This window comes from Podarcis cretensis (genome assembly GCF_951804945.1).
Source record: "Podarcis cretensis genome assembly, chromosome: 18".
Lineage (NCBI taxonomy): Eukaryota > Metazoa > Chordata > Lepidosauria > Squamata > Lacertidae > Podarcis > Podarcis cretensis.
Genome location: NC_137188.1, coordinates 11,331,941 through 11,346,281, shown reverse-complemented (window position 1 = coordinate 11,346,281; position 14,341 = coordinate 11,331,941). Strand labels below are relative to the sequence as shown.

The window sequence follows — 14,341 nt, the reverse complement described above, 5'->3', positions numbered from 1 at the left end:
GGAGAAGCGCTCTTCTACCCGCCGCCCGCCTGCAGACCAGGTCCGGGGACAGCGGGAAGACGCGCTGCGCCTCCCCGCTGTCCCCCGACCTTGTGGGACTGGCGCTGCGGCTCTCCTGAAGCCTGGAGAGCGAGAGGGGTCGGTGCGCACCGACCCCTCTCTCTCTCCAGGCTTCAGCAAACGCCTGCATTCGCCCCATAGGACGCACACACATTTCCCCTTCATTTTTGGAGGGGGAAAAGTGCGTCCTATAGGGCGAAAAATACGGTAAATACTTAACCCGAGGTTCCACTGTATTACCCTTTTTTATGTGGTATGAAAAATTAATAAACAAAGATAAAACAAAGATAAAAAAGGGAGGATATTAATAAACAACATATCCTCTCCTGCCACCCTGAACATTCCCACAAATTGTGGGTGTAATTCCTCCGGGATTAGAACGAAGACCCTCTCCCACCCAACTCACCTTCAGTATGAGGTCTCCCTCCTGCAGAGAACTGTCCTTAGCCGCCAATCCTGTGTCCGTAATGTGTTTAATAAAGATTTGGCTCCCCAACTTCAAGCCAAACTCTGCATTTTTGTTGGGTTTTGGGGGGAGAGAGGAGAGAAAAAAACGGAGACATTTGGGTGAAGTGAACGGCAGATTCTGCAAGAGTTCTTCAAGCGCTTTCGAAGGAGGGAGGGGGGGAAGGCAGATAAATCAATGGAATATGTAGAATTGACAAATAGGGATAAGGAACCAGGAAGATGGGAGTTCTTAAAGAAGAGTGGAAAATTCTCGTGGAATATCTGAAGAATTATGTAACAAGGTGATAGCGGGATTAATCTAAATTCAGCAGTTTAAACTACCGGTACTTAAAATATAGCAGAAATATTTAAATATAAAGGGGAATTGGAATATGCAGTTTTAATGGATAAATCAATCTTCCTTTTCTTTTAATTTACACCGGCTGCCATAACCAGCACTCTTGGTTATGTGCACCTTATTAAAAGGAAGTGAAAAATCTTTTTTATTTGTTTATTTGTTTATTTATGCATGCATGCATGCAACAACTGCAGCCCGTGTTTTGTCAGCCCCAAAATGGAAAACAAGCGAGGTCCCAACTGAAGAAGATTGGCAACTTAAGTTGACAGAATATACGCAGCTTGCGGGCTTAACATATAGAATAAGAGAACGAGAAGAACATATGTTTAGAGAAGATTGGAAAACGTTTATTGGAATATATGGGAAATAATTTTGTACAGTTCAAAAAGCTGGCAGCATTAAGATAAATTCAACGGTGAAAATTAAGTTTCGATGGGTGTAATAATGGAAAACCGATTGGTCTAGTTTTTGTAAAATATGCAGGAATTTGTGCTATGCAAAATGAACCATGGAAAGAGGAGAAGGGAAGTCATTGATATGTTAAAGATGCATGGCGAAACTTACCGGGAGAATAAGAAATCAAGATAACAAACTTTTTATAATAGAATGGAAATGGTTTATTGAATATTTATAGATAAGTTGTAAGCAGATAAGAACATTGGCAAGATTATTGAAATAACCTGCAGTTTTACTCTTGATATACAGTCGTACCTTGGTTTTCGAACAGCTTAGTTCTCGAACATTTTGGCTCCCAAACGCCACAAACCTGGAAGTGAGTGTTCCAGTTTGTGAACTATTTTTGGAAGCCGAACGTCCGACGGGGCTTCCGATTGGCTGCAGGAGCTTCTTGCAGCCAATCGGAAGTCACGCTTTGGAAGTGGTACTTCCGAGGTACCACTGTATATTTAAAAAAGATGAACAAATGAGCAAATTAGGTTAATTTGGATATGCGCAAGATTTTAGAAATAAATTTAAGGAACCGCAGAAAGAGGGGGAAGGGAGTCAAGATGGCTGTAAAACTAGTGAAATGTATAAAATTAGTGAAATGTTCAACTTGAAAAATACATTTTTTTTAAAAAAAGAATATATATATATATAAAAAGGTAAAGGTAAAGGTACCGCTGCCCGTACGGGCCAGTCTTGACAGACTCTGGGGTTGTGCGCCCATCTCACTTAAGAGGCCAGGGGCCAGCGCTGTCCGGAGACACTTCCGGGTCACGTGGCCAGCGTGACATCGCTGCTCTGGCGAGCCAGAGCCGCACACGGAAACGCCGTTTACCTTCCCGCTGGTAAGCGGTCCCTATTTATCTACTTGCACCCGGAGGTGCTTTCGAACTGCTAGGTTGGCAGGCGCTGGGACCGAGCAGCGGGAGCGCACCCCGCCGCAGGGATTCGAACTGCCGACCTTTCGATCGGCAAGTCCTAGGCGCTGAGGCTTTAACCCACAGCACCACCTGCGTCCCGTATATATATATATATATATATACACACACACACATATACATACACACACACACATGCATACATATATATATCTCTTAAGGATGCAAAATGCTTATCTGAAATTGTAAAACAGAAAAATTAATAAAAAGTCATATTAAAAAGGCGAAGAATCTTTACGTAAAAGAAAAAAAGAGGAGAGGGAAATCAGGGTGGAAATCCGACTCACCTTCGCTCTCTTTGCTCTTTACCAGAACGGAGCGAACTGGTTTCATCGGCACGTCCTGCTGTGGAAGCCTCTTGAACCCAGACACCAGGGCCAGGCCACTGGCACTGCCCCTGTGGCTGTACCCATTGGTGAAGCGCTGCCGGTCTGACCCGCTGTCTTGGCTCCGCCTCCGGTGCCCGCCGTCTTGGCTCCGCCTCCTGCTCCTGACCGGGTGCCTGCGGGGGGCGCCTTCCTCGTCCCGGTAGCGCCCGGAGCTCCTCTCGCTGGACGAGTCGCCGTCGTAGCCGCGGTTGTGTTCCGCTTCAGCCTGGCGCCGGCCGCCAGCCACCAACCCGCCCCGCGCGGAAGGCGCCCGGTAGCCGACGTCCTCGTCGGAGTCGCCGTCGCGCAATGCGGGGCTGGAGAGCGGAAGGCTTTTGGGCGGGCTGGGCTTGGCTACCGGGAGGTGCACTTTCCGGGGGCGCTTGACTGTCTGCGAGAGGAGAAAACGGAATACAATGGGACCTTGGTTCTCAAACGCCTTGGTTCTCAAACGCCTTGGTTCTCAAACGCCTTGGTTACCAAACGCCTTGGTTACCAAATGCCTTTGTTCTAATATGCCTTGGTTACCAAATGCCTTGGTTCTCAAACGCCTTGGTTCTCAAATGCCTTGGTTACCAAACGCCTTGGTTACCAAATGCCTTGGTTACCAAACGCCTTGGTTACAAAATGCCTTGGTTCTCAAACACCTTGGTTCTCAAACGCCTTGTTTCCCAACCGCCGAAAACCCGGAAGTAAGTGTTCCGGTTTCCAAACGTTTTTCGGAAGCCAAACGCCCGACACGGCTGTCGGCTGTTGTTTCCAAGGCGCCTGCGCCAATCAGAAGACGCGCCTCGGTTTCCAAACATTTCAGAAGTCAAACGGACTTCCGGAATGGATTAAGTTTGGCGCATTGGTTTTTGCTCTTTATTTTGCGTTTTTGAGGCTTTTTCGGTTTATTTGTTTTTGTGACCGTGTGGAACTCCGTTCTGCTACTGATGGATGGATTGTGTGACTGGGGAAATGGAAAAAGGCCCCCCATTCAAACAATGACTATCATCAGTGCAGGTATGAAAAGTATTTAATTTTAATTTTTATCATCTGCAATTCTGTCTTATTTATTTTATAGTACAGTGGTACCTTGGGTTACAGATGCTTCAGGTTACAGACGATTTAGGTTACAGACTCTGCTAACCCAGAAATAGCAGAGCTTCAGGTTAAGAACTTTGCTTCAGGATGAGAACAGAAATCGTGCTCCGGCGGCAGCAGGAGGCCCCATTAGCTAAAGTAGTGCTTCAGGTTAAGAACAGTTTCAGGTTAAGAACGGACCTCCGGAACGAATTAAGTACTTAACCCGAGGTACCACTGTATTTTTATTATAAATTTTATTTTTCACTTTTCCAGTGTAATACTTTTGACATAAAGACAACCCAATCTTTCCCAACAAATTTATATATATATTTTGACTTCTTTTGCAGTTTCTTACATTGTATCTCTTCCAGTACTCCGATTAATAGTTACCGTATCTTTCATCGATTACTGTAAACTGTTTAATTATTATTTGCTGATACAGTATTTAATTTTAACGTTTACTGTTAGGATTGTTGAATGCTGCTTTGTTTGATATGAGTTGTTTATTGGAAAGTCACTCTTTATATTGGATCAGATTTTTACTGTTAATGCTGGATGTTTTTATTTGGGTTGGAAACTGCCCAGAGAGGTGGGAGCAATCCCGGCCGATGGGCTGGGTATAAATAAATTGTTATTGTTGTTGTTGTCTTTAAACATTAATTTTAACCCGAGGTGGCGCTGTCTTTCCTTTCTGAGGGGAGGTTGTGGCGGAAACAACTGCAGATATTCCCTGGATGCGGCCGATTATCCAGACCCCTTCTGTCTGGGTTCAGGACTGACTCAGCCCTTCACCCTGAGCAGGCAATTCCAGCATCACAGGGGTTAGACTGGATGATCCCTTGGGTCCTTTTTCCAACTCTACAATTCCACTCAACATCTTAGCGGCTTCTGATGCCGGTCTTGAAAGACCTCCATTGGCTCCCAGTACGTTTCCGAGCACAATTCAAAGTGTTGGTGCTGAACTTGAAAGCCCTAAATGGCCTAGGTCCAGTAGACCTGAAGGAGCGTCTCCACCCCCATCATTCTGCCCGGACACTGAGGTCCAGCGCCGAGGGCCTTCTGGCGGTTCCCTCCCTGCGAGAAGCCAAGTTACAGGGAACCAGGCACAGGGCCTTCTTGGTGGTGGCGCCCGCCCCGTGGAACGCCCTTCCAGCAGAGGTCAAAGCGATAAACAACTACCTGACATTCAGAAGACATCTTAAGGCAGCCCTGTTCAGGGAAGTTTTTAACGTGTGATTTTACTGTATTTTTGGTTTCTATGGAAGCCGCCCAGAGTGGCTGGGGAGGCCCAGCCAGATGGGCGGGGTATAAATAATAAATTTATTATTATTATTATTATTATTATTATTATTATTATTATTATTATTCAGACTGCTGTGGTCTAAACAACTGAGCCTCTTGGGCTTGCCAAGCAGGTTAGGAACTTTGCACCCGGGCCCACAGCCCTCTGCTACGCCACTGTTTCCCAGTAAGGCTAGGAAGGAAGTTCCAGATCTAAAGGACTAGCATGATCTAACTCTGTCTACGAGTTAAAGGTCAAGGGACCCCTGACCGTTAGGTTCAGTGGTGGCCGACTCTGGGGTTGCGGCGCTCATCTCGCTTTACTGGCCGAGGGAGCTGGCGTACAGCTTCCGGGTCATGTGGCCAGCAGGACTAAGCTGCTTCTGGCAAACCAGAGCAGCGCACGGAAACGCCGTTTACCTTCCCGCCAGAGCGGTACCTATTTATCTTGGACTACTGCCATGCGCTCTACGTGGGGCTACCTTTGAGGGTGACTCGGAAACTACAACTAATCCAGAATGCGGCAGCTAGACTGGGGACTGGGAGCGGCCGCTGGGACCACATAACACCGATCTTGAAAGACCTACATTGGCTCCCAGTATGTTTCCGAGCACAATTCAAAGTGCTGGTGTTGACCTTTAAAGCCCTAAACGGCCTCGGCCCAGTATACCTGAAGGAGCGTCTCCACCCCCATCGTTCTGCCCGGACGATGAGGTCCAGCACCGAGGGCCTTCTGGCGGTTCCCTCATTGCGAGAAGCAAAGCTACAGGGAACCAGGCAGAGGGTCTTCTCTGTAGTGGCGCCCGCCCTGTGGAACGCCCTTCCAGCAGATGTCAAAGAGAAAAATAACTACCAAACTTTTAGAAGACATCTGAAGGCAGCCCTGTTTAGGGAAGTTTTTAATCTGTGATATTTTAGTGTATTTTTGGTTTTTATGGAAGCCGCCCAGAGTGGCTGGATAAACCCAGCCAGATGGGTGGGGTACAAATAATAAAGTATTATTATTATTATTATTATTATTATTATTATTATTATTATTATCTACTTGCACTTTGACGTGCTTTCGAACTGCTAGGTGCACAGGAGCAGGGACCGAGCAACGGGAGCTCACCGCTCCGTGGGAATTCGAACCGCCAACCTTCTGATCGGCAAGTGCTAGGCTCTGTGGTTTAACCCACAGCGCCACCCACATCCCTTGTACACAAGTTACATCATTGTAATGATAATAGATTATCAATCCAGGAGTCAGAAAGTCTATGCTCTTGAGAGTGGGGCCCTAAGCTATAGCTTCTTTAGCTTACAGTGGTACCTCGGGTTACATACGCTTCAGGTTACAGACTCCACTAAGCCAGAAATAGTGCTTCAGGTTAAGAACTTTGCTTCAGGATGAGAACAGAAATCATGCTCCGGTGGTGCAGTGGCAGCAGGAGGCCCCATTAGCTAAAGTGGTCTTCAGGTTAAGAACAGTTTCAGGTTAAGAACGGACCTCCGGAACGAATTAAGTTCTTAACCCGAGGTACCACTGTATACGTAAAACTGGCACTGCGTCCAACTCCACAGATCGATGACTAGGAAGAACTTTCCGGCGCAAAGAGCCTTTTGGCTCCCACAGGAGATGGCGGGCTCTCCTCCTCCAGAGGTTTTTAAACAGAGGTTGGGCGGCCATTTGTCGGGGATTCTGCGATTGGGATTCTGCGATTGGGATTCTGCGATTCTGCGATGATCCTTGGGGCCCGTCCTGGGTGCAACCCTTGACGCAGACGTCGTAGGTTACCGTATTTTCAAGCTCAAAAGAATGGCAGAAGAACCCTGGAAGAATGGCGGATGCAAGTGATGGACTATATGGAATTGGCAGAAATGACTGGCAGAATCCGAGACCTGGGAGAAGAGTCGGTGGAAGAGGAATGGAAGAAGTTCAAAGAATACCTACAAAAACAATGTAAAATGTTTGAATGTTAAAACGATGTTGGATATAAAGATAACATGGCAACAGGGACACGGTAAAAAGAAAAATGCAAGAATGTTTCAAAGAAAAGGGTGTAAAGGCCAGAGTAATATCATGTCGAAATTAAATAAAATGATATAAGGGATTAAGTTATAAAGAACATACAAGAATGCATTCAAAAAAGAAAGGAGAAATTAGAAGACATAATAGGTGGGAAATGTACAATATTGATTAAGATTTGAAAGAGGGTAAGGAGCTGCTAAATTTGATTGTGTAAAGGGGAATGCAGGAAGGGGAGACGTGAGGAAGTCAGGAAAGAGGGTTATAAAGATAAGAATCTAAAAACTAATTTTTCTTTATTTTCTGCTCTTTTTTATTTTTTTATTGTTATATGTTTTTATATTGTGTTTCTTTATTATGTTGTTTTTTATTGTATTTCTTTGTTGTTTGGTTTGATTGCAATATCTGTTTCATTATATAAAATTAAAATAAATATTTTTTTTTTAAAAAAAAGGTTACCGTATTTTTCTCTCTATAAGACGCACCAGACCACAAGACGCACCTAGTTTTTGGAGGAGGAAAACAAGGAAAAAAATATTCAGAATCTCAGAAGCCAGAACAGCAAGAGGGATCGCTGCGCAGTGAAAGCAGCAATCCCTCTTGCTGTTCTGGCTTCTGGGATAGCTGCGCAGCCTGAGTTCGCTCCATAAGACGCACACACATTTCCCCTTACTTTTTAGGAGGGAAAAAGCGAGTCTTATAGAGCAAAAAATATGGTAGCCTACATTGTGAAGAGACACAAAAATAGTGTGCGGTTGGGGGAAGCTGCTAACTCAGATTTTGTTCAGAATGTGTCAAGAACGTCAGAGTTATATGGCCTTGAATCAGCGATAGGAGTGGAAACTCTGTTCCGTCGGATAATATCCGGCTCGGACAACGCAGGCCTGCTTTTTCCCAAAGCCTCCGTTTCTGCGCATTCATGCAGCTAAATACCGTATTTTTTGCTCTATAAGACTCACTTTTTCCCTCCTAAAAAGTAAGGGGAAATGTGTGTGCGTCTTATGGAGCGAATGCAGCTATCCCAGAAGCCAGAACAGCAAGAGGGATTGCTGCTTTCGCTGCGCAGCGATCCCTCTTGTTCTTCTGGCTTCTGAGATTCAGAATATATTTTTTCTTGTTTTCCTCCTCCAAAAACTAGGTGCATCTTGTGGTCTGGTGCGTCTTATAGAGCGAAAAATACGGTGCCTCTACAGCAGCCCACACATTTTATAATCCCAGGGACTCCCACTTTTGCGGGTTCCTTGCGGCCGCCGTCGCTCCGACACAACAAAGGCTGCCTTGAAACATCGCAGCTGGAGTGTGCCATTGCAGAAAACCCACCCAAGGCTCCTTTCCAACCCCACAACTCTGTGAGGCAGTGCAGTGCAGTGGTTAGAGCAGTGTTTCTCAACCTGTGGGTCCCCAGATGTTGTTGGACTACAACTCCCATCATTCCTAGCCAGTATGACCAGTGGTCAGAGAAGATGGGAGTTGTAGTTCAACAATATCTGGGGACCCACAGGTTGAGAACCGCTGGGTTAGAGTGTTGGACCAGGTCACTAGAGCAGGGTTCGAATCCCAACTCAGCCACAAAGCTCAGTGGGTGACCTTGGTGCCTTACAGGGTTGTGGGGATTAAATGAGAAGTGGGGAAACCACTTGAATGCCACCTTGAGATTCCTGGAAGATAAAAAGGTAAAGGTAAAGGGACCCCTGACCGTTAGGTCCACTCGTGGCCAACTCTGGGGTTGTGGCGCTCACCTCGCTTTATTGGCCGAGGGAGCCGGCATACAGCTTCCGGGTCGTGTGGACAGCAGGACTAAGCCGCTTCTGGTGAACCAGAGCAGCACACAGAAACGCCGTTTACCTTCCCACCAGAGAGGTACCTATTTATCTACTTGCACTTTGACGTGCTTTCGAACTGCTAGGTTGGCAGGAGCAGGGACCGAGCAACGGGAGCTCACCCCGCCACAGGGATTCGAACCGCCGACCTTCTGATCGGCAAGTCCTAGGCTCTGTGGTTTAACCCACAGCGCCACCCACGTCCCTTCCTGGAAGATAGAGGTAGAGATGGCCTATAAATGTAAACAATAAATTATAATAATAATAGTTCTATGCTCTGTCAGGAATACCCTGTATCTGTCAGGAATACAGTGGTACCTCAGGTTAAGTACTTAATTCGTTCCAGAGGTCCGTTCTTTACCTGAAACTGTTCTTAACCTGAAGCACCACTTTAGCTAATGGGGCCTCCTGCTGCTGCTGCGACACGGGAGCCTGATTTCTGTTCTCATCCTGAAGCAAAGTTCTTAACCTGGAGCACTTTTTCTGGGTTAGCGGAGTGTGTAACCTGAAGTGTATGTAACCAGAGGTACCACTGTAATAATAATAAAAATAATAGTTCTATGCTCTGTCAGGAATACCCTGTATCAGTCTCTACAACCACAACAGGCACTGCAACCACTAGGTGGCACATCGGAAGATGGCTGACAATAACATCTCTCCCACCCACACGAGGTAATTTGGAGGCTATGATGGGGGTAATTAGCCTCCTTAACCCCCCCAGGATTGTGGGGGGGACGGCCCTTGCCTGCTGTGCCCTATAGCACCCCCGAATTTGTGGGGGTGGGGGCACTAGGCACAAAGCCCTCCTGTGGGATTCCGGCACTCCTGGACGCCATCTCTGATCCGCGCCTCTAGTTGCAACAATCTTCAAAAGAAACAATTTGGACGAGATAAACTGCACATACTTCGAGCAAAAAGGGGGAGTAAAGACTGCTGACAGAAGAGATCTCTGATAACAAGACAAGAATAAAATATGAGAAGATACGTCAAGATACGGTATGACAAATGACTGAGGGGGGAGGGGGAAAAAAACCTGCCTTTCCTTTTTTTATGTGATTAAACAAGAATCCCCTCCCCTAATGAGTCAGAAATTAAGGACTTAAGCTGTGGATTTAAGACTGTGTGGAGATAAACTTTTGAATCAAAGCAATGTTTCAAGACGAAGCTGGAAAGCTAAGAGTTTTGGAATGACGCAGTTAAAAATGCCGTTGCCATTTTGGGAGGCATTGATGGAGCTCTTGGGTCTGGGAGGAGAAAAAGAGAAATCAACTTCTCGGTGGGACTTAAGAGTGACAAATGCCTAATTTATGATGGAAAGAGCGATGTTATCTACGAAGGAGATATATGGAAACCATCTGGACTTAGTTTGGAGAAACGGGAAATCCACACAGGATCATTATACTTGCTTATCGGCTTAAGGAGAATAACAGAAGAGATCGTAAAGGAAAAAGAGAAATTATATGAACAAGATATGATGTGGAAACACCAAGATAAGACTGGATAGAATTATGAACTTTGTCTGGACTGATTGGGACTGATTTGGACATTAACGCAGTAATAAGAAGATGATCTCAATCCCCCTTTGGATCTTGAAGTATGGGTTCCCCCAACAAAATTTAAAAATTTGGCTTTGTAATTTGGATGTGATTTAATTTGATGTAATTGGCCAGTTAATAAAAATTATTAAAAAAAAAAAAAAACAGGCGCTGCAACCTTCCAACAGTTTGACTTCACCTCCAGAGAAAGGCCAATGTCTGAACGCCTACTTTAGCTGATTCCTGCATCGCAGGGGGGGGGGGGTTGGACTTGATGAACCCTGGGGGTCCCTTCCAACAAATTCAATGATAGTTATCAGCTCACTCAGAGCTGCCGTTCTCTCACCGAGAAATGAGCCACCCCAAAATCTGCAGGGAGACGATCGAAATCTGGGAATCGTAGCGTCAGTAGGCGCCAACCCCGTGAAACAGCAGGACTCTTTTTGCCCCGTTCAGGACTCGAACCCACAGCCCCGAGATTAAGAGTCCCATGCTATTAACCACTGAGCTATTGCTCAATTTAAAGGCATGCCTCTTCCGGAGCGATTGGCCGAGGGTCACCGTCAAGGAGTCGACGCTTGCTTTTACTCACAATATTGGCGGCTTTCCCGCAGCCTTTCAGGGTGTGGATAGCAAAGGAAGACGACACATTCTCCATGGAGATTCCATTCACCATGGCTATCTTGTCCCGGGTCCTGAAAAAAGGCGAAAGCCTTGTGAGATGGGCCAAGAGCGATCAGCAAACAAAAAGATTCTGACTCTCCCAAAGCATTAAAAAAACCTTGCGAGGATTCCATAGAAAGCTCATTTCCCTCTTTCCTGGCTGCCATGTGGGTTTGCCAAGCCACGGTTTCCAGTTTCCTCATTTCCAGCAAACTGGACTTAAGATCAAACCATGGTTTTTGGGTCCACCACCAGAGTTTCCAGTTTGCTCGCTTCCAGCAAACTGGACTTAAGATCAAACCATGGTTTGTGGGTTCACCAACCACAGTTTCCAGTTTGCTCGCTTCCAGAAAACTGGACTTAAGATCAAACCATGGTTTCTGGGTTTGCCAAGCCACGATTTCCAGTTTGCTCGCTTCTAGCAAACCGGACTTCAGATCAAACCATGGTTTCCTGGCAGCTTGCTAAAGCTGCCTGGTTTAAGGTTACTCACTGGAGCCGGCCATCAGCAGGGCCCCCGGGCACCACGTCGGAGATGATGATGGATGTGTCTCCGTCGACACCGCTGGGGCGATCCCGGCCTCCCGATATGGCAATGCCGAAGCCCCTCCGGGGATCCTGCATGGAAAGAGGCCCAAAGCAGATGTCAGTTCCCTTCTGCGCTCCAATTTAATTTGATTCCAGTTTGTTTGCTTCCAGAAAAATGGACTTAAGATCAAGCCATGGTTTCTGGGTTCCCCAACCATGGTTTCCTCTTCACTCGCTTCCAGCAAACTTTACTTAAGATCAAACCATGGTTTGTGGGTTCCCTAACCATGGTTTCAAGTTCGCTTGCTTCCAGAAAACTGGACTTCAGATCAAACCATGGTTTCTGGGCTCAGTAACCATGGTTTCCTCTTCGTTCGCTTCCAAAACACTGGACTTAAGAGCAAACCATGGTTTCTGGGTTCACCAACCATGGTTTCCAGTTTGCTCGCTTCCAGAAAACTGGACTTAAGATCAAACCACGGTTTGTTGGACTGTTGGTTGAGCAAAAAAGGGGTGAAGAAGCTTCCGGAAATTCTTTGTGGATGTGCCAAGGGAGGGAAAGGGAAAGCTCACCAGGTTTGGGGCCATGCTAAACCAAGGGCAAAGAACCTTTTCAGGACAAAGGGCCACTTTTGCATGGGCTCATCTAATTTCAGGAGCGAGCCGGCCGTAAATCCCACCGTGCAAGCTGGAGTTTATTAGCAAAAACAGGATCTGCACAGGAGAGTCATGCCTAGTGAGCAGAGCAGATCATTGCGGGTGATCTATGTTTAAAAAATGCTTGATATTTGATGTTCATTTCTGTGGTGTCCAAACTTTTTTCTAGGAGGGCCAGATTTGATGAAGTGAGGGGCCGTGAGGGCACCAAGCTAACTGAGCTTTTTTTAGGGTTGGAGTTGTGGAGGTTTTTTTTAGGATTTTATCCCAGGAGATGATCTGCCACAGGGGCCGGATTAAACCAACCGGTGGGCCGGATTGGGTCCCCAAAACGGACTTTGAACATGCTTTCTATATTCTGTCTTTTCCTTCTCCTTACAAACATTAATTTAAAGCCAAAACACACACACACACAAATCAGAAAACCATCCGCTTATTTCTTGGGCTTATTCTGCTTATTGGTCTGTCACCCCCCCCCCCAACTGTATTACCTGGGTTATGAAGGTGCCCAAAAGACGTTAAAGCAAAGATTATGGGATAATGCACACAGTGACTTGCGCTCTCGATCACACGCAGTCTGTAGTCCGCTGGCAGTAGGAGTACAATATGGGCCTGTCTTTAAGTTAACATCTTACATTAAAAAACTGACAGTACCAAACTAACAAAGGCTTTTCACCAAAGCCAGACTAAACGTCTTTCCTTCTGCAGTGTTGAGAGGAGTTCCCTGCCAGGACAGACTTTGCTCGTGTGCTCAAGACATTGACTCCATAAAACATATTTTGTTGCACTGTGCAAAATATGAGCAAGCCAGGGCTGAACTGATACAGTGGTGCCTCGCAAGACGAAATTAATCCGTTCCGTGAGGCTCTTCATATAGCGGTTTTTTCGTCTTGCGAAGCAAGCCCATCGACGGATTAGCGGATTAGCGCTATTAGCGGTTTAGCGGCTTTTAGTGGATCAGCTGATAAGCGGCTTAGTGGCTTAGGAAAAGGGGGGGGAGGGAAAAAACCCCACAGGAACTCGCAGGACATTTTCGTCTTGCGAAGCAAGCCCATAGGGAAATTCGTTTTGCGAAGCGCCTCCAAAACGGAAAACCCTTTCGTCTAGCGGGTTTTCCGTCTTGCGAGGCGTTCGTCTTGCGGGGCACCACTGTACTACCCCTGCTGGTACCTATCCCAGGAAAATCAGAGGCTCACTATGTCAGGTTCCTATTGGAAGACCGGACAAATGCTAGAACATTAGCAGTGGCAAAGTTTTTATCGGTGGTTGCAAGAACCAATGATCCCTATATTCTGAACAAAATGCTTGTTTAACCTGGAGGTAGGCTGTATGAATTGTGTATTGCTTGGTAACGATCTGTTGGGTCTCTGGACTGTAATAAAGATTGTTGTTGTTGTTATTCTGCTTATTTATCAAATCACTCACCCTGCTTAGCGTTACTGTATACTGTTCCCAGATTATCATCTCCTCCATGTCTGCAACCTAGGAAAAGGAGGAAAACATTATAAAACAACTTCAGGGATATACACAAACAGAAAGAGAGCAGGCAGCCAAAGAATTAGCCCTTTATGTCAAATCAATGTCTGATTCAGCTTCTGTTTTCTCTCTCTTAAAAAGCCCCTTTTACGTATTGGAGGGGGTTGGACTTAGATGCCCCTTGAGGGTCCCTTAAAAAGTAAAGGTAAAGGGACCCCTGACCAATAGGTCCAGTCGTGGCCAACTCTGGGGTTGTGGCGCTCATCTCGCTTTATTGGCCGAGGGAGCCGGCATACAGCTTCCGGGTCATGTGGCCAGCAGGACTAAGCCGCTTCCGGCAAACCAGAGCAGCGCACGGAAACGCTGTTTACCTTCCCGCCGGAGTGGTACCAATTTATCTACTTGCACTTTGACGTGATTTTGAACTGCTAGGTTGGCAGGAGCAGGGACCGAGCAACGGGAGCTCACCCCGTCATCGCGGGGATTCGAACCGCCGACCTTCTGATCGGCAAGTCCTAGGCTCTGTGGTTTAACTCACAGCGCCACTTGCATCCCTTGCCTCCAGGTCTAAAGGTAAAGGGACCCCTGACCATTAGGTCCAGTCGTGGCCGACTCTGGGGTTGCGGCGCTCATCTCGCTTTACTGGCCGAGGGAGCTGGCGTACAGCTTCCGGGTCATGTGGCCAGCAGGACT

The 14,341-nt window shown here is 46.6% G+C and overlaps 2 protein-coding genes across 6 annotated transcripts in view; one reads left to right on the top strand and one right to left on the bottom strand.

Annotated features, from left to right (window-relative positions):
• GAMT (guanidinoacetate N-methyltransferase) overlaps positions 1 to 14,341 on the top strand; it is a 245,576-nt gene that overhangs the window by 56,182 nt on the left and 175,053 nt on the right. The window lies entirely within an intron of this gene.
• Positions 1 to 14,341, bottom strand: part of TJP3 (tight junction protein 3) — a 65,901-nt gene that overhangs the window by 35,138 nt on the left and 16,422 nt on the right. For all 4 annotated transcript variants that reach the window (XM_079960503.1, XM_079960504.1, XM_079960505.1 and 1 more), the window contains exons 2-6: positions 13,598 to 13,654; positions 11,481 to 11,605; positions 10,917 to 11,019; positions 2,535 to 3,006; positions 467 to 570 (exon numbers count right to left, since the gene is read on the bottom strand). In XM_079960503.1, the coding sequence (XP_079816629.1) occupies positions 467 to 570; positions 2,535 to 3,006; positions 10,917 to 11,019; positions 11,481 to 11,605; positions 13,598 to 13,645 (852 nt within the window). In that variant the 5' untranslated portion in view covers positions 13,646 to 13,654. The remainder of the gene's footprint in view (positions 1 to 466; positions 571 to 2,534; positions 3,007 to 10,916; positions 11,020 to 11,480; positions 11,606 to 13,597; positions 13,655 to 14,341) is intronic.